Source organism: Staurois parvus, unplaced genomic scaffold (genome assembly GCF_062004578.1).
Source record: "Staurois parvus isolate SC_StPar_1 unplaced genomic scaffold, SC_StPar_1.0 ptg000450l, whole genome shotgun sequence".
NCBI lineage: Eukaryota > Metazoa > Chordata > Amphibia > Anura > Ranidae > Staurois > Staurois parvus.
The window spans coordinates 1,023,968-1,046,906 of record NW_028318246.1 but is presented as its reverse complement, the minus strand read 5'-3'; the positions used below and the strand labels follow the sequence as shown (position 1 = coordinate 1,046,906).

Here is a 22,939-nt window from a genome sequence, read left to right as displayed (position 1 = left end):
AAATATGTATTAAACAGAAAATGCTGTTTATCAGAAAGCTCTCCATCTGTCTTGTTCTCAGTATTGAAATGTGCAGTCATTTAGAGATGTAAATGTCCCCTAGAGAGTACACTCTTGTACACATGGAAGGTCTTCATGGCTAGGGATTAGATTTTCACAAAATGTATGGCAGCATCCAGTAGGCAAATTTTTATTTGTATTTATTTTCAAAATCATTCTGATGGTTAAAATGTATGAAAATAAAGTTCAAGTTAAAACGTTTATATTTTTTTCAGGTTTAGTTCACCAAAAAATACCAGCAGAAAGTAGGGAGTGCATATTCTGCGCATGGGGTGGGATGTATCAATATGATGCCATTTTTGGATGCAGTTATGGAATATATTATTAAATTTGTCAAAGAAATTAAACAGGCTTATTCTATCATACTTTATCATTTTCCTGCTTATCACTGTTTTTTCATAAAACATTCTCCTATGTGGTCAGAAATACCTCAAGTTCCCCAGCAGAGTAATTAAACATTTTTATGCTGTCACACAACTTTCATTTATTACAAAAAATAAGGTGATATATCTGGCATCAAATGAAGGCATGGAATAATTATTTGATACACATTGCCCCGTACTGTTTATTTTTCTTCAAGCACTGAACATAGGCATTCCAAATTGTCCTTCTTTAATAATACCTAAGGTGTCTTCCTTATAACATAAAAATAAACAGTGAGAAAATATAAACTGTTAGCAATTCAAATTACCTTTTTGGCTGTTTTAGGATACGTTCTGAAAGCAAAGACCAAAGTGCAAAATAAAATATAAATAAAAGTCCACTAAATGCAAAATAGTTTATTCACATAAATTTAATTGGTTTTCACAAAGGTTTGGTCCATAAATACTCAAAGGGAACTGTTCTATACAATGCATTTCTCAATAAACAAAAAATAAACTTGGACATCTTTTCTCTACCACATACTGTACTGAAACACGAAGATGTAGATATACGTTGAGTAATTCTTTTTATCAGACTCACTAGTTGTTTTTGATGTCAACCTTCATTTCAAACAAATCAAAAACCTTGACTGTAATATTTTTATTCAGAAATTAAATTAACCGTACAAAACTATTGAATTGTCAAAAAGGAACTGAAACAGTTAATTTAACAAACAACACAAATTCATCCTGATTTTCACAAAGTACTTGAAAGTACAATAAGGCACTTGAAAAACTGAGATTTTACCCCATTAAAGGGGTTCAATTTGTCTTTATAAAGGCAGGAAAACAGACTGGGGTGAATACATATCCTAAAAAAAGAAATATTTATGTACATAATTTTACCAATACATTGATGGTATAACCAAATGGAAGCAGCCATCTTTGATTTGTAATGTTCTTTACTGTGTAGAGGACCTATCTCAATGAGATAAAATAGTTGCTTTAGGCCTACTTACTATTAGGCATAGTTTACATTTCTTTTTCTGCCAAACTGTTTGCCCACTTTTTGACTCCTAACTTAATAGCATTAAATGTAAAAAAAATTTATTATAACTTAACTTTCTTTTGTAAGGTTAGAAGCTCACCAATACTTAATGCAATTTGCTTCTCATCTAAATAGTTCACATCTTCATCACTGTAACTCTTAACTTTCCCCATCTTTATTTTTAAAACAAAAATGTTATTAGAAATTTATTGTCAGCTTTCAGTGATGCTATTGTTGTAAAAGCCCTGAGCAATGAAAATTAGCATTTTTGCATTTCAAGCCATTTCATATGAATAGCTGGGTCTGATTTCATCTATGCACAAATTCAATGCTAGAAAGTAATTTTGAAATTTAGATAAATACTTCATGTGAATTGTGGTCTATAATTAGTATAACCAATTTCTATCCTGAGCAGCTATAATTTAGAGATCATGCTTTTAACATGGAAAAGTATTTTTATAGAATAATAAAGAGATTTCTGTTATGTCTCAGCACATTTGGAATTCACATTCTTGAGTACAGAACACATTCTCCCCAATCCTGTATTGTTCAGCAGATTTTCACATTAACAGTAGACTTAAAAGAATAGCAGTCTATGATAATGTATGTCTGGTTAACACATTACAAATTTAAAATGGCTACCTCAATGCAATCCTTTTGTCCGTCACTAAGTACAACGTTCCAGCAAAGATTTAATTTTGTTTGCGTTTCAGAATGGGCATTGCTTAATAGTGCAGCATGTTAATTCATAGGATTTATCTATCAAACCCTTAACATAATCTAATGTGCAAAAGTTTATTTATGTCAACAAAAACATGGACAGAGAGAATGGTACACAATCATTTAATGAATAAAAAATGACATTCACCAATGTTAAAGCCATTTGCCTTCAATTCAAAATGTTTGATAATGGCAATGCAATCATTAGGCCTATGGATACCATCTTACTTTAATATACCTTGAATCTCAAATCTCTGTGTAATTATTATTGTATCTTGGATGATTAATTCTGTTTTTTTTTTTTTTTTATAGCACCATCTCCAAAAGGAAAATGAGAATACTATGCTCAAGATTGTCAGTTTATCATCCTGTACATATATATATTTATTTGAAATATTTAGAGGAATGTAGTGGAAATGTATTACTATTTCTGTTTTTATTTTTACGTAAAATAAAATGTTTTGAATGTAAGAATGTTCTCATATTTCAAATATAAAATGTTATCAACTGAAAATGCAGTCGCTTTTTAATATATTAAAATACATCAATGCAAAATGACTGTTAATGTGGTGCATTTAAAGCAGCTTGCAATGCCTTCACAAGATACAATAAAAACAACAGGAGAGATGAATTTTTAGACAACTTTTAGCCCAACATACAAACATTAATTTTTGTCCATTTGCACATGACATATTTTATACAAAAGTAACAAAAATAGTATATATTAGAAATACTTGATGTTTGTATGGTACAATCTGATCATCAAATTCAAAGTAAAGTAATGGAAAACAAAGTTTACGTTTCACAAAACATTTTTCCTACGAATCATATTTTGCTTATTTCCATTTAACCTGAAAAAAAATAGCGAACATGATCTGAAAGCAATATTCTTGACATATACAATCATGATTGTTTCTTACAATTAAATATGCATTTTAATAAAATATTACTGTCATAGTTATTTTCAGATATTCAGAAAGGTCCCTAACATCTCAAAAATAAGATAACTTAAATATGCAACGGTAAAGAATATATACACATGGCACTACTTGGGAGAAACTAACCAATTACATTTGACAAGCAGCAACTAATAAAAAAAAGTTTGTGATAAAACCTAGTTTTTTTTCTTTGACATATTTTTGTTACTATTCCAATGTCATTAAATTGATTTGTATTCGGAATAGCAGATGTGGCATTCTTAATAAAAGTTGATCACAGAAAAGGGGAAAAAAGGGGTAAGTAAGAGGTCTACAATGAATGCATGACAATAAAGCCTCAGATAGGGCATCTCAGTTTTTACACATACTGCAATAAAAAGGCCACTAAACATATTTCCCAAGTTAATAGAATACACATATATCTTGCTATTGACCAAAGTAGTGAATTCCACCATTTCACTGTGAACCTCTGAAAATGTTAAAACTATGATTCAGGTTTCAAGTAACCTTTATCTTTTTTTGTTAACTTGGTCTTACAAAAAAAACAAGTTCACAGTACTGGTTTGGACTACATACACAAATGACCTGAATGCAGACATAAGTCCAGAAGTTGCACTGCATCTTTGGTCATGGTGACACTCTTACTAACAATATGGAGACATATGAAGAGGTCCTGCAGTAACTATATGAGCACTTGCTCTATGTTTTGTTTATTTTAAAATTATGCGTAATTGATCTTATGGTGTTTTTTCACAGAGAATAGACAGATGACAGATGTACTCAAAGCATGCCAACCGTTTGTAGAAATAATTATTGTTTTAAACCAGTGGCTTTGTCTAATATAAATTTCACTACATTTTCTGTAAATTTTATTCAGTTTTACTTTAGCACTTTTTTTACTTCTATTTAGTGTTTAGTGGTCTTTCCATTATATGCCTGGACTATCCAGATCTGTACATGTGGCTGTTTGGTTATATGTAATATACAGTGTCTACATATTTAAGTGCCCAGGGTCCATGTGTTACCAACATCTGATGTTCTGTAATTTGATTCAGTAAACAGGGATTTTATGTTAAACTATGTGGATTGTTGTTTGCAATTTGTTTCATTAAAGGACAAATTACACTAATCTGTTCACCCATTCATATTCCAAAGAATGATACTAAAATATTGGAATTGCGTCCAAGGAAGGAATTAACAATTTTGTGAGACTTAAATATTTTGGGTGCCTACACTAGCATAGACCTAAAAAGACTGGGTCTACTGAGGTCTTATGGATCTACTGAGAACTCTATTGGATCTACTGAGAACTATTTCTACTTTATTTAGGTGTAAATAGGTTGAGTCAACCACTAGGCTGTTATATATCTTGGGTACTCAAATCTCTTCACTTGAATTCCAAGGTCTGCTCCTCATTCAGAGCCATCAGACACTGGGTTCATTTACAATAGGAGTAGAGCATATTTACACTGAAAGGTGAATTTTCATTTTGAAAGGAAATTTACACTTAGCTTAGTGATCATGATGAAAAGCCCAATCACATACAGGGAAATTTTTTTCAAAAAAGAAATTTTGCTTACACATGATTAGATGACTAAATTCAGCATAGCTTCACTATTCACTATTCACCTCATTCACTAAGCCAAGTGAAAATTCCCTTGCAAAGTGCAAATTCACTTTCCTAATCAAATAGTCTATACTCCTATATTAAGCAAAACTATACTCACCTCCCCTTCAGTGATCCAATATTTGTGAGCTCCCTCGCTGACGCTGACTTCCTTAGTCTCATTCTGCATGTAGAGCTCAGTGTAAATTGTAAAAAAGATTGCAAAAAGGCAGGCAATAATCCTTTATTGTATAAGTGATATAGCATGTCTCTTCAGCAGTAAAAAGCCTCTTTAAATCAATCCCACTGTTTATTGACAGGCAACAGCTCTTATTCTCTGTTGGAATTTGTGTTTTTTGGTACAGATAATTTAATTATATTTAGGCTATTACCAGTTGGGGATGCAGCCATTGAGATATGGGTTGTTGCAATGCTCTTACTAGAATCCTCAAAACATAAAAACAGAGAGTGGGTTATTCATCCCATCATCACCAACCCATAACTGGGATGAAACTTTGAAGCTTTCAGAATATTAATTTTTTTTTCAAATCCCAACTAAAATGTGTAGCTTTGTCAAAAGAAAACTAAAGAAAAAAGTATTTTCTCTTGTGATATTATCAACATTGTTTTTTGCAAGAATATTTTTCAAGCTTATGGAAATAAGTAACATATAAATTCTTAGAGGCACTTACAAGGATGTATACATTTGAATCTTACCTCAGTTTTATTGTTTTTCACTGAAAAATAAAATGAACACCTGTAACAAATTGTATTTCCTAGTTTTTCAGTCTGTCCATGCCAATAGGGCACAAGAGCATATGAAGAATATGGCTACTCTGCACATGTGTGGATACTAGAATCATAATTAGGCAGGTCTAAGAGTTACAGAGAGGAGAGAGAGAGAAAAGGCATATATCTTTACTGGAGGCAGTATACTCTAATGGCATCAGTCAAGGTTAATATATTATCTTCAATCACTGAAAACAAGATATGTTTAGTTAATACTTTTTTTTTTTTCTTAGACTGCTTCAAGCTATTAAAACAATGGAATAAAAGCAGTGTGGTGGTGGTGGTGGTGTTGGTGGCGGCAGTAAATGGGCAATCAAAGTAATACAGTATATTAAATGGGGATATATCTTTAAAGATCACAGTGAGAATAAAAAAAATGTTAATTCAGTAGATAAGAGTTGGAGCTCATGTGTTTTATGCAGAGTAGGAAAACAACCCTGCACCCCTTTCCAGCGCTGAGTAAAGAATGATATATATTATAAGTGAATAATGAACAACTAAGCATACCAATAAATGAAAGTTTGCATTTTGTCTGCACATCTCTTTCCTCCTCCCTATACAATATCCATCCATGTGAACAGATGTGGATTAAGAAGTTTCTAGGCAACAAAGGATAGCACAGAGCATAGGCTTTTAATGTATAACTAATTTACTTGGTGGCTGTCGTGTTCATCCATCTTCTTCTAAAATATGCTGTAGGTATATCTTAAAAAGGGGATAAAAATGCACAGTATTGCAAGGGGGAAAAGACAGCAAGAAAGAGTCATAATAATTGTTAAAAAAGATTGGTGAGGGTGGTTTGAGAAGGGCTTCCAGACTCATGACTGTCCATGTTTGGAGTTACAGAGGCCCCCACATTGAGGGAGGGGCTGGTGAGGTCTGATAATGTGGATGCAGCACCGGTTGGCGTTAGTGCAGCACTGTCCGTTGATGCTGGAGCGCTGAGAGAGGGACCTTCAACCTTATCGCCTCCCCCATTCTCCTGTCGTAAAAGATTCCTTCTGAATTTCGCCCGTGCGTTTTGAAACCAAACCTGCAAACCAATCCCAGGGCATTCCTTTTACCGATTATTTCTTTTTTTCCCAGATTGTTTACTGGGTGTTTTTTACCTACTTATTCAAAGACTTTTACTTTACAAAAAAAATATCAGGAATAACTACTGCATCCAATAAACACTCATACAGTTAACATATTCTGTTTGCATTCCTAAAACTATAAAATGAAGACAATTCTGTACCCTTTAGGGTATAACTACATTCCCATGAGTTTTAATGAGTGATGGGTTACCTTTCTAAGATGTATATGAAACTAACTAGAAATGAGCTAAACTATCAGCTAGTCTTTAAAGAATACAGTTATCTCATAAATAAAGCTTAGTTAATAAATATGTAGGCTCACAATGAATTTGCTTTTGTGAGACAGCCATTCAGCTAAAGGGCCATATAATGTATGAAAACACCGCAGTGTGACATAATTTGATTTAAACTCTATTTATCACCTGCACTTAGTGATTGAAGCTGTTTTGTCAATAGGACCAGTATTTGAGAAAAAAATATAAAATGTTTCATGCTAGTGAAAGGCTTTTACATGTTTCCAAGTGTACGATCATGGCTATACTGGAGTATTTGAAAGTAAATGTCGTGTTTAATAATTTAACATATTTCACTGTAATTTTTAAATATTCTGCACTTTTCCCAAATACATTGCCAAGTACAAAGTTGTTCAGGTTTATAGCTATTGTTACTCTATTGAACTTGGCAAAGTTTGGTCATTTGGGCTGTGAATCTCTAGTTTTTTAAAACAGTTATGTGTGATGCAATGTTTGATAGTATAAAGTCACTAACTAAAATTACCTTCCTACATCTGCCTGAAATTATAGTTACTGTGGCTGCTCCTATTATCTACCACTATAAATTTTATATATAGTGACTTTTCCTTACTGAAGTAGTCAACAGACGAACATTAGTCCAGACTCATTCAGTTGGGAAATGTCAAGATTAAAAAACAGATATAAATCCTATAATGTGTTCTGAATAAAACGTAGGGTTTATATCTCTGGCATTGTCAAAAGCACAAAACAATTCCTCACCTGTAGGACCCTTTTGGTTAATCCTGTTTTCTGAGCCAGTTGCTTCAGATCCTTTGCATCTGGATTGTGGTTTATGGCAAAGTATGACTTCATGGTGCGGAGCTGGTGATGTTTAAAAGAGGTACGCATACGTTTTGTCTTTTGAGATGGAGGGTATGACTGGTCTCTGTCCAAATCTGTTTCATTTTCATTGCATCCTGTAAAAGGTAACATTTGCAAATTGTGTTTTAGCTGGAGCTTTTATGTTAACTTTTATTAGTTTGGGGTAAAAATCATTATTTATCTGTTAATTTATTAAGGTGTTCAAAATAATTGGAAATTGGGAGTTATAGGGTAACAAAGACCCTCTAATGAATGAGGACATGTACAGCACAGTTTTGTTTTTAATTACCTGATGATTTGGGGCCAGACATTTGATGCTCACACTGGGATTAATTTACTAAAAGGAGCAGAATCTGTATTTACTTTGAATAACCAATCATTTGCAAAGGAAGTAAAAATAAAAAAAGGATTTTCACTAGTATGATTGGTTGAGGGAAGTGAACCCAACTTTTTCTTATTTACTAAGCTCAGTGAATATCTAATTTGGTAAGTCAATAATCTGTTCTCCTTTAGTAAATTAACTCCACTGTTTCCACCTAAATGGTTATTGCAACAACATTTAGCCTGTCTTAAAACAGATCTTCACCCTCTGAGGGAACCTCCAGTCCATCCACCCACCCCTGCCCCAGCTCTATGAATAGTGTGGTCTTTTATCATTTTGTTTATTTACCTTTTTTAATAAAATGTGCAGCCCCGCCCTCCCATGCACATCACTCGCCTAGGCAAATGACTTGCACAGTGCTCCTTGTGCCCCCAGGGATATGCACATCACATATCTCAGGAGGCATAGCCCTTTATTCAGAAAGGAGGAGGGGACATTCTTCTCACCGCATCATCAGGAGGCATGCCAGCTGAACCCAGAAAAGCCACCAGGCTTCTCGATGACATCACAAGCAACATGGCAGCACGAGACTGAGCTAGGCAGAAGACAAGTGGATCTCAGCAGGACAACGCTGGATTCTCTGGGTGGGTGAGTATCTGAAATATGCACAATAGACCACCCCGTAAGCAGGAGTAAAAAAAAATGGAGGGGGTGGGCAAATATCCACTTTAATATAAGATTCAGAGGCTTTGTACATATGTTTAGAAGACCAGTTGCTCTACCTCTTTTCTCCACCACTACTGCACCTTTGCTCCTTTAAGCAAATACTGCTGTGATATTATTACACTACAATGTGCCCAAGGACAACGTGGCTCAGGTACCATTATGAGAAAAAGTCTGAGAAACCTAAAAATTTACCTGGATGAACCTGGTCATCATCTAAATAACAATATAATGATAATATTATGATATATCAATAAAAAATTAATGAAGACAGTGTTAGTTAATGAGTATACTCAAGGTTTTACAATGCCATATCTTTGAAGTACATATGTGTTAAACAATATTACTGACAAACATCTGCAATAAAAAAAATCAATAAAAGCTTTGCAAAAAAAGTCTGTGAACAACTTGAAAATAGTCAGGTATCCAAAATAGGGTGTTCTGATCAAAATTAGCAAAGCCCTTATACTTGGTGTTTACATTTAGTGTAATTCAGAAGATGCCCTTTTCTTTTTTATTTAATTTCAGACACAGAAAATAAAATAAAAAAACATGGTGTTAGTAAATATTGGTGATTGGCGGGTGAAAACCCAGTGCTTCAGAAAAATAACTGGTATGTTCAGGTTTACACTGGTTTGATTACTTGTTTTTAATACAGAATTCTATTGAAAATAAATGTGGGCCAATAAGATTTCAGAGAAACATAGAAGACCCATTAATGCTCATAAGAATGCAAAATGATTTCCAAAGATATGTGACTTTATCAGTCCAGAATGTGGCAGCTAGTTTACAAAATAAGAAATCAGCTCCACTGCTATTACGTCTAGGAATGGGATTGCTACAAAAATCAGTGCAGAGGGCACATAATACAATTTTATATAAGGTAACAGAGGATCTGCCAGTATCTTTTGCAGCAAACAATTTCTGTCTCTAGGATAAAGAATGCTGTACCGGGAAGAGCCATTGTGCTCTTAAAAACTTTTCTGTCTGTTTCACATTTTCTAAGGAATACCCAATTGCTCCATGGTACTACTTGTTTTGCAGACGGATGTGAAACATTTGGAAATTTTAGTAATTTAGTCTAGTATTATGTTTAAAGAAAACAAATCATAACAATAAAATCTGATACCAACTGTGAAGCTTGGAGTGGGAATTGAAATAGTATGGTGCTGCCTAGCTGCATAACAGAATCACTAATTTGCATTAACCAAAGGACCAATGAATTCCAAATTGTAGTGGAAATTCCGCAGAAGGACATTGGGGGTGGGGGATGGGAGGGGTTTGGGATCTAAATATCATAACAAGTTGGGTCATGCCTCATGACAATAACCCAAGAGAGCAAGAGTTAATAACATAGGCTCAGTCAGAATTCATTTTGCGTTTTGGAATGCCAAGGTCAGAGGCTTGACTTCAGTTTCATTGAAATGCTGTGGTATGACCTGAAGCAGTTAATTCAAACAAGACAATCCACAAATATACACTAACTGGGGATTTTTTTATATATAAGAATGGGACAATATAGTTTGAACAGCACATCCAGAATATTTTGGTTGAAGTAACTATCCATAAAAGGAAAATCCACTAGTCGCTAAATACCAGGATTGTAAAGAGAGATTATTTAAAGCATTTGTACAATAAACATGTGGGAAAGTAAAATGTTCATGTTTGATAACTAATATTGTTGGTATTCAATATTATGACCAAGGTGTTGGTCAAATCACATTTTAACACCTTTCTGATGGAAGGTAAAACAGACCTTAACCTCTTCAAGTCCAGACACTTTTACCCGCTTCCTGTCCAGGCCAATTTTCAGATTTCAGTGCTATCACACTTTGAATGACAATTGCGCGGTCATGCTGTACCCATATTAATTTTTTAGCATTTTTTTGAAACAGGTAAAGCTTTATATTGGTGGTATTTATTCACCACTGGGATTTTAATTTATTTTGCAAATAAATAATATTTCATCATAAATCTTGGCCAATATTTATTCAGTTGTCTTTTTAGTAAAAAAAAAAAAAATTAGTTTATAACCAAAAATTATAATTTTTAAAAAATTTACTTTGCATTTTTATAAAAAAAATTTATATTATTATTTATGTTTTTTTCTACATACTGTCACCCCTTGTGGTGGGTGATGAAGATTTTTTTTTTTTTTACACTGATTGCTTTTACACCCATAAAGGCTGTAAAAGCAATCATTTCTCCTTCTCTCTGGCTGCATTCTTGCAGCGATTGAGAAATACTGTGTGAGCTGTGATTGGTCACAGCTTGTCACATGGTACAAGGCTGTTGTGAATAGCCTTGTACCATGTGACCGCTGTGATCATTCACAGATTTCACACGTAGTAAGCAATGATGTCAGAAGTGACATTTTGCTTACTATTCTGCATGTGATCACTGATTGTCCAATCAGTGATCACATGATCGGGACCTCGCACAGAGGTCCCATACGATGATCCGGAGGACACAGCGGGCACAGAATCGCGGTGCTGCGCGCTCCCAGGGAGCACGCACAGTCCAGAATGGCGGCGCCATTTATGAACGGCAACCCGCCCCTGGACTGCCACTGTCTGGCCGTTTATATACAGCGGCTGGACAGCAAGTGGTTAAACAAGTACAGTACAAAATTTTAAAAAATCTAATTTCATCATAAGTTTAGGCCAAAATGTATTCTGCCACATGTCTTTGCTAAAAAAAAATCCCAATACGTGTAAATTAATTGGCTTACGTGAAAGTTATAGCGTTTACAAATGGCTGTATAGATACTGGGATTTTTTTTTTTCTACTAGTAATGGCAGTGATCAGCAACTTTTAGCGGGACTGCGGTGGACATTCTGACACTGGGGGGGAACTAACTTGGAGTCACTGACACCCCAGTGACACCAATACAGTGATCAGTGCTAAAAATGACACTGGTCAGGAAGGGGTTAATCGCAAAAAGTCCAAAGTATTGTTTTTTTCTCAAAATTGTCAGTCTTTTTTTTTATTGCACAAAAAATAAAAACGCACAGGCGATCAAATACCACTGAAGGAAAGCTCAATTCGTGGTAAAATAAGGACGTAAATTTAATTTGGATGCAGCGTTGTTAGTTAAAGTAACCCAGCGCCGTAACACAAAAAAATGGCCTGGTCAGGAAGGGGGGATAAATTCTCAGGAGGGCAAGTGGTTAAAGGAAAACATTCATCATGGCATCAGCATGCATCCCATTTACTTTTATTTCGCAAGCAGAACAGCTGAGGGGGAAAGCGCTTCTGAGCATGCTCCTGATGGGAGTTGGAGGGAAAGAAGCAAGTTTGGAGTGGCATAGTCGCTATTGATTCCACAAACTATACTGCCTCTGACAATAAATCATTTTTTGAATCTCACCTAAAACACAATGACCCTGGTCTTTGACCCTGATACTGATGCTGACACTAACCTAAATTAGGTTCTGATCTACCTAGCTTTAATTATTTATTTTAAGAGAGAACAGTCACAGGTTATACAGAGTGATCACCGTGATGGTCCATCACAGGCTATAACAGCAATCATATGATCAGTAGCTGGCCCTTCCTACTCTCATTCATTAGACAAGCTGTCGGGTGGCAGCTCAGTTTCCGTGCTGGAAACACAGTATAGAGCAATTACAGCATAAACAACTGAGTGCAAATATTCAGCACCTCAGAAAAAGGCACCCAGGCATCACTAGGATATTCCTAGAAACTATTAACAATACTTTGCTCACAACTGGGATTTTGGAAAATGTCTGAATTAAAGATAAGCAGAATGAATTTGGTGAAATTTATTTGAGCTACTGGCTAGAGTTCAGTGAGCTGCTTTAAGCAAGCAATACATGGATCAAAATTCTGCTGGTTCAGTAGGGGCCAAATTTCCATCCTTGTATTACAGACTGGTTACACAGAAGTTGATCTGCCAATCGACTTCCGTACAACCAGCCTGTTGGTAAATTTCAGCACCATCCCTGCTGGTGGCAATAGCTGGCAGCATTGATCTGTATATTTTTATGGTGGAGAGTATATAAAGCTATGCGAGAGTGATTCCCCCATTCACCTCGAATGTGCTGATGGGGGAATCAGGTCATTTTATTAAGTTTAATCCACTGGTTGAATGAAAAAAATTTTCCACTGTAGTGGGGTCATTGTTTACAACTGCAAGTCCTCAATTTCAGACTAGAATATTTGAATCTTAGGACATTTTCAAATTATGTGTAGAAAGTCTGTGGGTTCCTGAGAGCATTTCCAGCATTGTGGTAGACGTTTATAAGTCCAAACCGGATTGCGTAGACTCGGTGATATATCTTGAATTGTATGAGTCTGCCTCTGGTGGAGATAAAATATAAATGTGTACTCCCACATATCTTTGCAGTCATCAAGCCAAGTCAAGTCCATATAGATTGTAGGATGCAAGCATTTGAGGATGTTAGAAAGTGACTTGTTTAGTAATTCACCTCTCAGGGTGGATTTGATGGGGGTGAGTGCAAGATCGAAAGGTGTGGAGCCAAATTATGCCTGATAGGCTTCTTGGAGTTTTAAGTATTTTAAAAAGGTAAGAATTAGTTTCAGCTTATCAGAGGAAGTGAGAGAGGTACCCTCTCGTATGTGCCTGACACATTTAATGCACTTGGGTTCCCACAAGGCAGGATCCGGAATTTTCTGGAACTGTAATAGGGAAAGGTTTAGCCTTGTTTTAGGGGACCATTGCTCAGTGTGACTGGTAACGGTGCGATGTCAAGCTTGCAACCCCTAACTGTGGCTTTCATTGTCAGGGTAAGTTGGTATTGGGATCTCACTACCCTGCAAAGCAGGTGTCTTAAAGCCATATATGTGCTAATTTTTTTCAGATATCAGCCAGTTGTGAGCATGGGCTAACAGCCCTGCAATAAAACATTTATCAGGTCAGGACATACTAGGCCTCCCTACAGTCATGAACGTGGTAGTGCTTTAAATTGGAATCTAGGACAGGCTGGTCCCAATAAGAATGATTAAATGTTTAACTGTTTGAAGTATTTAGGAGGGATCCAAGAGAGTGAGTGTTTTATTATGTACAGTAATAGGAGGAGAATTTTCATTTTTAGCAGATTTATTTGCCTGAAAGAAGCATGTTTTTCCTTGCTTCAAAGTGGTATTAAACACAAACACAAAAATGTATTTAATTGCAGCTCAGCAATTCTTAGATGTGGTGACTGCATTCATTTTCTTTTATTCAGGCTATCTTCCTTTACTTTTATCTGGTGACCCAGCCAATAAGTCTGTTAATTTTTAACTTACTTTAACAGACCAAGCTGTCCAGACAAAGTAGCAGTTAGAAAGTTAAGACAAACCATTTAACACTGACATAGATGCTTACAGTGCTCAGTTGTTTCATGTAAAAACTTTATCCCAAAAGCAAAAATAACTGTTTACTGTAATTGCTGTAATTAGCTGGAATTCAACTTCAATGTAGTCAAGTCCAGCTATTGCAATTTTAATAGCTGTCTCTATTTCATAAATGGAAGTTTTTTGCCTCAATGAGGAAAATTTCTTCTTTTGCCAGCATGTGGAGTGAGAGGTTCATTGGGATCGGTGTCTGGTCAGACAAGTTATAGTGTGAAAAAGGAACATATGGATTTTAGTAAAATGTCTGGAATTCCTGGAGAATATAGCTTGTGAATCTGTATATACATTCCCTTTCGATGTTTGTATATAAGGTATGGCAGTGGGGTGCCATAACTCTGCAACCAATAATGCCATCAGTTTGCCATTTTTGTCCTCCTTTTTAAACGTTTCATCTAAATTAAAAATGATCTCCTGTATGCTGAAGAAGTATAATGCAATTTTAAGTTTCTCCTAGCTTGCAGGAGATCAAGGTAAGATGTCTCAGTGGGATTGTCTGCAATTACAGTATTTATTACAGGAAATTATGTATCACTTACACTTTACATATATATTGTACATTGACATCAGTCGCTGCCATCCAGGAACTTACAATCTAAAGTTCATAACTCACATTCATACACATACTAGGGCCAATTAAGACAAAAACCAATTAACCTGCCAGCATGTGTTTGGAGTGTTGGAGGAAACCCACACAGACATAGAGAGCACAAGCAAACTCCAGGCTGGTACTGTCTTGGCTGGGATTCAAACAGACAACCCTAGTGCTGTTAGGTGAAAGTGCAAATCACTTAGCTATTGTGCTGCCCATTATTTAAGCAAAGGAAGAAGTGACTCCAAATGTGAAGCTGCTGCATTATACTCTACTCTGGGAGTTTTGATTGCTGAAATATAGTCATCCCACAAGGTCATTTTCAAAGGGTCCCAAACAATATGTGAGGAGCCCATGGATTGTTTTCCAGTTTTGGGTGATCTTTCATTCCATAAATTCTTAGTCCTGCTGATCCCACTTACTGCAAGTCTCCAACAACAAGAAATGATTTGACAAACCTGCAGGAATATGGATGGCTTTGCAGATTGAATTCAAATCACCCCTACTGCAGAATGCTATATTGATCCTGGAGTTGATCTCTGGGTGGTGGATTAGTAAGCTTTCCACCTCCTAGGTTCTATCAGCTCCAGTGCCTCAGCCCAGGTCTTTAATTTATGATTGTAGGGTCGGTTGAATTAGAAGGAATTGGATGCATCTAGAGATACACCTAAAATGTTAAATCTCCAACTGTAAATAATGTACATGGTTGATATTGAGCTGGTTTTTCACACAGTGTGTACAGGAGGGCATGATGAAAATTGTTTACAAAAGCATATGACTGTGCTCTTATTTCTAATGCAATAGCCATGTATTTCTCTTCAAGGATACTCACTACCCCTGTATGACACTGCACAGCAGTGATTTGTTTAGAAAATGGATACCCTTCTTGCATATCCAAAATATGTGTCATGAAACACTTTTTTAATCCATTGCTTCCGGAGAGAAAGTATTTTATTTCCCACCAAGTGATTTTCTAAATGAACAGAAGGTGGGTCGTATGAGATCTAAGGAATTCAAACATAAATTTTTAAACTTGCAATTCGATACCCCTAATGATCTGTGATAGCAGCTTTATTTATGTATCCCTGGGTAACAATATACATTATATTGCCAAAAGTATTGAGATGCATGCCTTTACATGCACATGAACTTTAATGGCATCGCAGTCTTAGTTCGTAGGGTTCAATTTTAAGTTGGCCCACCCTTTGCAGCTATAACAGCTTCAACTCTTCTGGGAAGGCTGCCCACAAGGTTTAGGAGTGTGTCTATGGGAATGTTTGACCATTCTTCCAGAACCGCATTTGTGAGGTCAGGCACTGATGTCAGACGATAAGGCCTGGCTGGCACTCTCTGCTCTAATTCATCCCAAAGGTGTTCTATCGGGTTGAGGTCAGGACTCTGTGCAGGCCAGTCAAGTTCCTTCACCCCAAACTCCCTCATCCATGTCTTTATGGACCTTGCTTTGTGCACTGATGTGCAGTCATATTGAAACAGGAAGGGGCCATCCCCAAACTGTTCCAACAGAGTTGGGAGCATAAAATTGTTCAAAATGTCTTGGTATGCTGACACCTTAAAAGTTCCCTTCACTGGAACTAAGGGGCTAAGCCCATCCACTGAAAAACAACCCCACACCAGAATCCCAACCCAACCAAACTTTACGTTTGGCACAATGCAGTCAGGCAAGTACCGTTCTCCTGGCAACAAGCCAAACCCAGACACGTCCATCGGATTGTCAGACAGAGAAGTGTAATTGGTCACTCCAGAAAACATGTCTCCACTGCTCTACAGTCCAGTGGCAGAGTGCGGTACACCACTGCATCCGACGCTTTGCATTGCACTCGGTGATGTAAGGCTCAGATGCAGATGCCGTGGAAACCCATTCCATGAAGCTCTCTATGCACTGACGTTGTGCTAATCTGAAGGCCACATGAATTTTGGAGGTCTTTAGCTATTGACTCTGCAGACAGTTGGCAAATTCTGTACACTGTGCATTTCAGCATGCGCTGACCCTGCTCTGTCATTTTACGTGGCCTACCACTTAGTGGCTGAGTTTATGTTGTTCCCAGTTGCTTCCACTTTGCTATAATACCACTAACAGTTGACCATGGAATATTTAGTAGCAAGGAAATTTAATGGACAGACTTATTGCAAAGGTGGCAACCTATCATGGTACCACGCTTACATTCACTGAGCTCCGGAGAGCGACCCATTCTTTCACAAATGTTTGTAGGCACAACCTGCATGCCTAGGTGCTTGATTTTATACACCTGAGGCCATGGAGGTGATTGGAAAACCTGAGTTCAATGATTTGGAGGGCTGGCCCAATACTTTTGGTAATTTAGTGTAGGTATGGCCAAGGGGGTAGTGATTAAAGGCAAGTTGTGTTTCTTAGGACAATGCAAGAAGTGTAACTGTGGCAAAAGATATAGAGAGAGACTGAAATACATTCAGCATACATGTATAAGTCCTGTACTGATCGAACCCAAATCAAGAAAGAACCAACAAAGTCCCTACAGGTCAGCGGAACCCCAAACATCAGAACTGCTAAACCATCTTTTAACTAAGCGCTTTCCAAGACTGGTCATACCTAGAGAAGCTCAATTGTCCTCTATATTCTGTGTCTCTATATTCCAATTCAATAAGTGAGAGTAGATTTAGGGTGCTCTTTTGTTCCAGCGGATGCTTCAGGTTGATGGAGCTGCCCCTGGTGACAGTAATGCATTGCTGGAACATTCTGACATTGGATTCAAGCCAGGAAAAATTGTGACAAGCGTCATAATGGAAGCTGGACACGAATCAGTCCTAGTACACAAGTCATAGATGGGCGCAGGTGCCATGGGCTTCAGGACAAGAGCCAAAAAACTGAGAATCTCTAACAACTGAAGATGCTCAAGTGAATAAAGTTGCATGAATCTTATTGCGATGTTAATAGCCAGGTTTTGGTAAATTAAAAACTTGCTGAACCCGCAATTTACTTTGACATAGCGTACTTTACTTTAAGCCTTTCCTGGACATGCCAGGTTCTGCAGTGTTTTTGAACTTCAAACTAGAATTCAGAGAAAAGCAGAATGCTGGAATATTGAAGGTGAGTTGTTGCTTTTTTGTTGCCTTCAGCAGTATCATGTCTCTGTCCCAGTAATTGAGAAAGCACATAAGGAATGGCCAGTGACTGTTTTCTAGGATCCAGTAGCCTGTGGATGCACATTGTGCTCTCTCATCCACATAAGGGGGCAAGACGGAGTCAAGGCCCAGAACGTTCTTAAAGAAAGTTTCAGAATATCATTTAGGGGAAGAACCTTCAGAAGCCTTCGGGAGTCCAAGTTCATTTTTGTCAGATTCTAATTTCATTATTATCTGATCTGTCCAAGAGTAGCTGAACTGTCTTCTGTAGCTTGGCTAGTGAGGCTGTATGTTGAGTTGGGGTGTCCTCTACCGCAGACACACAGGACTCAATCTCAATAATGAAGCCTTGGATTTTATCTAAATCATGCTGCATGAGATTGCACTCAATGTCTAACTTATCTATAACACTATTAGTGTAGCTACTCTTCTCAGTGGCTGACTGTGGTGTCATCTGCTTTCTTCTGCTCAAAAGGGAGATCTAAGAAAGAGTCTACAAACTGATCATCCATATATTTCTCTAGAGGTATGCATGCAAGCAGTGGTCGTAGCTTCCTGACCATGATGGCATCCATGCATGTGGCTGACGTCTGGAAATGTTTTTCCAAAATGCAGCTGTTCCTCTTCTTATCCCAACCATTCCCTGAGCTGGAGTCCTTTGGAACTTGATTACATTTGCAGCAGCTTTGAATAGAATCAGTACATACAGGGGACACAGACTACCTGCTCAGCCTCAGGGGTGGACTGACAACTCATGGGACTCCTGGGCAATAGGGGATCATGGGGCCCCTGTGTCCTTGCCCAAACTCAAAAAATCCTATGAAAAAGGTACCAGGGGCATCTCATGGGGCCCCCTACTGACCCTGGGCCCTCGGGCAGTGCCCGAGTTTCCAAATGGTCAGTCCGCCCCTGCTCAGCCTGCAATAGCCAACTCCACTTCCTTTTTTCAATGATCTGTTTGTCTGGGAGCCAATTTGGTTTACATGTATGCTATGCAGGGCTGGATCTAGCCTACTTGATGTGGGGGTGCAGTAAAAAATGTCAGGAGGACAAAGGATGTGAAGTCAGCAAGACAGTGTATAGGAGACAGTAGGGCAGTGTACAGAGGATCAGCAGGGCAGAGGACAGGTTCAGCGGTTTGTAGGGCAGTGTACAGAGGCCATTAATTTGTAGGGCAGTGCACAGAGGCCATTAGTTTGTAAGGTAGTGGAAAGTGAGTCATCAGGGCAGTGTACAGGGGTTAATAGAGCAGAGAACAGGGAGTCAGAAAGGCATTGTGCAGTGGGTCAGCAGAGCAGAGTATGAGGGATCAGCAGGGGAGAGTACTAGAATCAGTAGGGCAGTGTACAGGGGGGCAGAAGGGCAGAGAGTAGGATTCAGCATGATAAGGGACAGGGGAAATCAGAGCAGATGACAGGACTCAGCTGAGTGGAGAGCAAGAGTTATCAGGGCAGAAGACAGGGGTCAGAAGGAAAGATAACAAGGATCAGCAGGGCAGAGGGTAAGGATCTGCAGGGCAGTGTACAGGGGTCAGCAGGATGGATGACATTTTTTAGCAGGACAGAGGTCAAATTAGCAAAGAAGAAGGTTCAGAAGGGCAAAGAAAAAAAGGGGTAAGCAGTGCAGAGGACATGGGTCAGTAGGATGTAAGACAGGAGTCATCGGGATGGAGGACAGGGGTCATCAATGCAGAGGACAAACTGTGCACAGTCCGATCTAGTGATTCTATGACATCTGCTCTATGGAGGATCACTATTATGGTCACTGGGGGGTCACTAATGGGAACAACTGAAATCTGGGGAGAGCAGCCCACACCAGCACCCCCCTAGATCTGGCCATGATGCTGTGCATTCCCAAACCTCCACTGCAAACTTCTAGTTCACTCTTACATACAGAAAGCCTTTAGTATGAGAGTTTCAATACTAAAGATTTTCTCTCAGGCACCAATCAGTTTCAAACTGGCTTTAGTCAGGTAATGCATCAAGCACAAAGACTCCTGCTCCAAAAAGAGTGATGATTCAAAAAGTTAGCCTACCCACAATATAAAAATCATAAAAGTCTAATATCTGCCTGCAGGGGAATACACAGGAATAAGATGAAGATTAAATATGCAGAATTTCTGATATTAGCACAGTTGCAGTACATACTGACCACCATTAGCACTTCATGAGTTGGGTTAGACTCAAGTTTAGAGTTGCTTTCTTATCATCTTTGAAACATGGCTGCTAAATACAAGTAAGTAGAAAAAAGCAGAAAAGCAACATTTCACTTCTGTTTTGTTAGGCCTTCTCTTTTAGAAAACCCACCCCATGCTGGAGGACATGCAGTATGGTATGAGCATGGTATGGGGGGTTCACATGTCTGTAAGCTTTCAGCCATGGGGATAGCAGTTTTGTGCTATGGTGCAGCATCAAAGGGGGGAAGGGGGAGTAGTTGCCTTTTTTATTTACATTAATTTACAAAATGCATGGCATTAAAAAAAGATGGCTTTTGAGAGATTTATTCATCCCTTCCTACTGCCATTCCACTATCTAAACATCTGATTTTAATGAAGATGGTTCATAATCTTGATTTACATGCTATATTCTATTTATGTAGAATTGTAAAGTCTGTCTCTTTTAGTTCTTCTGTCTCATGTATTTGAGGTTTTGCTGTGTTACTTTTTTTTATAATGCTTGCATATAACAAAGCCTTAAAATAAAAAGATAGTTCAAAATGAGGATATCCTTATTATGTTCTCTCGTTTGCAATATTACCTAAGGCTTTGAGCGGTGCAGTTTACTTTGAAAACTGGGACAAAACTGCAGGCAAAACTGCATACAGTAAAAACACATACACTATTGTGGCCGCACTGAATAAAAGCATCAAACTGCATATCCAGCAATCTAGTTTAGCTATTTCCCCGCTGGGTCACAAAGTTAGCCTAGTGAATAAAGTAAAGCTGTGCACTTTCTGTATACCCAACCATGTGTATTGTAACCTTGCTCAAACAGTGCAAAATAATAATGTCTCTGCCAGGAGCGGACTGACAACTCATGGGGCCCCCGGGCAATAGGGGATCATGGGGCCCCTGTGTCCTTGCCCATGCTCAAAAAAAGCCTATAAAAGGTACCAGGGGCATCTCATGGGGCCCCCTACTGACCCCGGGCCCTCGGGCAGTGCCTAAGTGCTCGAATGATCAGTCCGCCCCTGGTCTCTGCCTAAACCACTTTATCATCATAGCTCCTGGGTGAGAATACCCAACCTTTCCAGGTATGGGGGAGCGTGTGACCTGCTACGCTGTGAAAGTGCCCACGCCTAGGAGCAAATTGCTAGAATGACCAAGGAAATGACATCATGCCTACCCAAGATCACCAAAACTACTGAGGGAGAAGCAAGGAGCTGCAATGGAGTCCACTTAATGGAAGCATAATGGGGCAGAGGATGTCCTTTAATAAGACACTGTCACTTTGTCATGCAAACAATGTAACAAACAGTGTCTGTTAAAGAAAACATAATTTTGCCTTGTAAGTGAATGGAAGATTGAAGAGCACATAACTTCACCCTATTTACTATGCTAATTGTATACTCCTTTAGTAAATCAGCCCCATTGAAAAGCAGCAGACTGACATCATCTAAACTTTGCTGCCCCAGGCTGCAGCCACTGCACTCCTTTGCCAAATCCTGGCCTTCATTCATTATTTTTTTAGTAAATAGATATGCAGACAGTTCAGTTGCCATAGTTTGCCACTGCATAACACAATAATCCACAAACAAATAAGCTTACAATTACTTAGAAAAAATGATGAACAACTTTTATCTGCATTTTTAGCATTTCCTTTATGACTGTTCTCACATGCTTCTGAGTTACATTTGTCTGTTTGATCTTTTCAGGCTATGGATGTGGACCACAAACAAAAGAATCTGTCAGAACCTCAGTTAGCATCAAGTCAACCTTTTGAAAGGGTAAAAATAGTATAAGAATTTGGTCAAAGCACCATTAGGGGGTGCTGTTACACTGCAATATAAAGCCTTTCCTTGTTCATTTCATGATTACAATCAAAAGTAATTGACTATTTAATGTATGTATATCATATTATTACTTCTGTATACTATTACTATATATATATATATATATATATATATATTGACTATAAATAGACTGTATATTTACACAGATTTTTTGCATTTCAATGGTTTTTATTAACTTTTGTAAACAATTTTACAAGAAGGATTAGAGCCCACGCAGGGGCTATCAATGGAACATAAAATTTGCACTGTTTTTTTAATCCTCAATATATTAAGGCCAAGTAGTAGCAAGTGCTAGATTATAATGACACCACATAGGTTTTTATTTATTAGTGTTTATTAGAGGAAATCGTCCAGTCATGTACAGGCATCCTGTTATATTATTATCATTTTATTAAAGGGGTATTTTCAGAATTCAAAGATTTTCTCAGTACAATTGAATAGTCTGTATCACATTTCTTTAACAACCAAACAAATCAGTAAATTCGCCAATTAAGGTGTCCGTTTATGAAACTGAGATCAACAGCGATCCTGAAGATCGCTGCTGATTTCAGTACATTCATGGTTTATGAAGCAGAGAAGATCAGCAGAGAACATGTTCTCTGCTGATCTCCTCTGCACACAGAGAATCTGCAATTGACAGACACAGAAATGGCTAGTTTATGAAGGAGCTATGTCAGCCCTTCACTGGCAATCTGTGTGAAAATTCTCCCTCCCAGATTCTCCAGCCCAGAGGTAGAGAATCGGGGAGAGAAGGGAGAATTGCTGGAGTTCAGCGGAGGAAGGAGAAAGTTTTTGGACTTTCTTCTTCTTCCTTCAGAGCCTCCAAGACAGTGGGAAATCTCCCCTGCGCCATTCACAACACCCCCAAAACCCTACAGCTGTTTATATATATATATATATATATATATATGTGTGTTTGTGTATATATATATATATATATATATATATATGTGTGTGTATTATTTGTGTATATATATATATATATATATATATATATATATAAATTTTACTATTGTGTAAGTATGAACTGAGGAGAGCCGCCACCTCAGTAGAGGTAATTTACCGCTGCTTAATAAACTTA

At 37.6% G+C, this 22,939-nt stretch overlaps 1 protein-coding gene and 1 long non-coding RNA gene across 7 annotated transcripts in view; one reads left to right on the top strand and one right to left on the bottom strand.

The window, feature by feature from the left end:
• LOC149453155 (uncharacterized) overlaps positions 1-2,730 on the top strand; it is a 120,747-nt gene extending 118,017 nt beyond the window's left edge. Inside the window, exon 5 of the long non-coding RNA XR_016314730.1 lies at positions 2,503-2,730. This is a non-coding gene — a long non-coding RNA (uncharacterized LOC149453155). The remainder of the gene's footprint in view (positions 1-2,502) is intronic.
• Positions 1-22,939, bottom strand: part of LHX9 (LIM homeobox 9) — a 71,225-nt gene that overhangs the window by 1,395 nt on the left and 46,891 nt on the right. For 4 of the 6 annotated variants that reach the window (XM_089688675.1, XM_089688672.1, XM_089688674.1 and 1 more), the window contains 2 exons: positions 7,613-7,809; positions 825-6,556 (listed from right to left, as the gene is read on the bottom strand). In XM_089688675.1, the coding sequence (XP_089544801.1) occupies positions 6,299-6,556; positions 7,613-7,809 (455 nt within the window). In that variant the 3' untranslated portion in view covers positions 825-6,298. Of the gene's footprint in view, positions 1-824; positions 6,557-7,612; positions 7,810-22,939 lie in introns of those variants that run through there. The other 2 variants (XM_089688677.1, XM_089688676.1) reach the window with 1 other exon arrangement.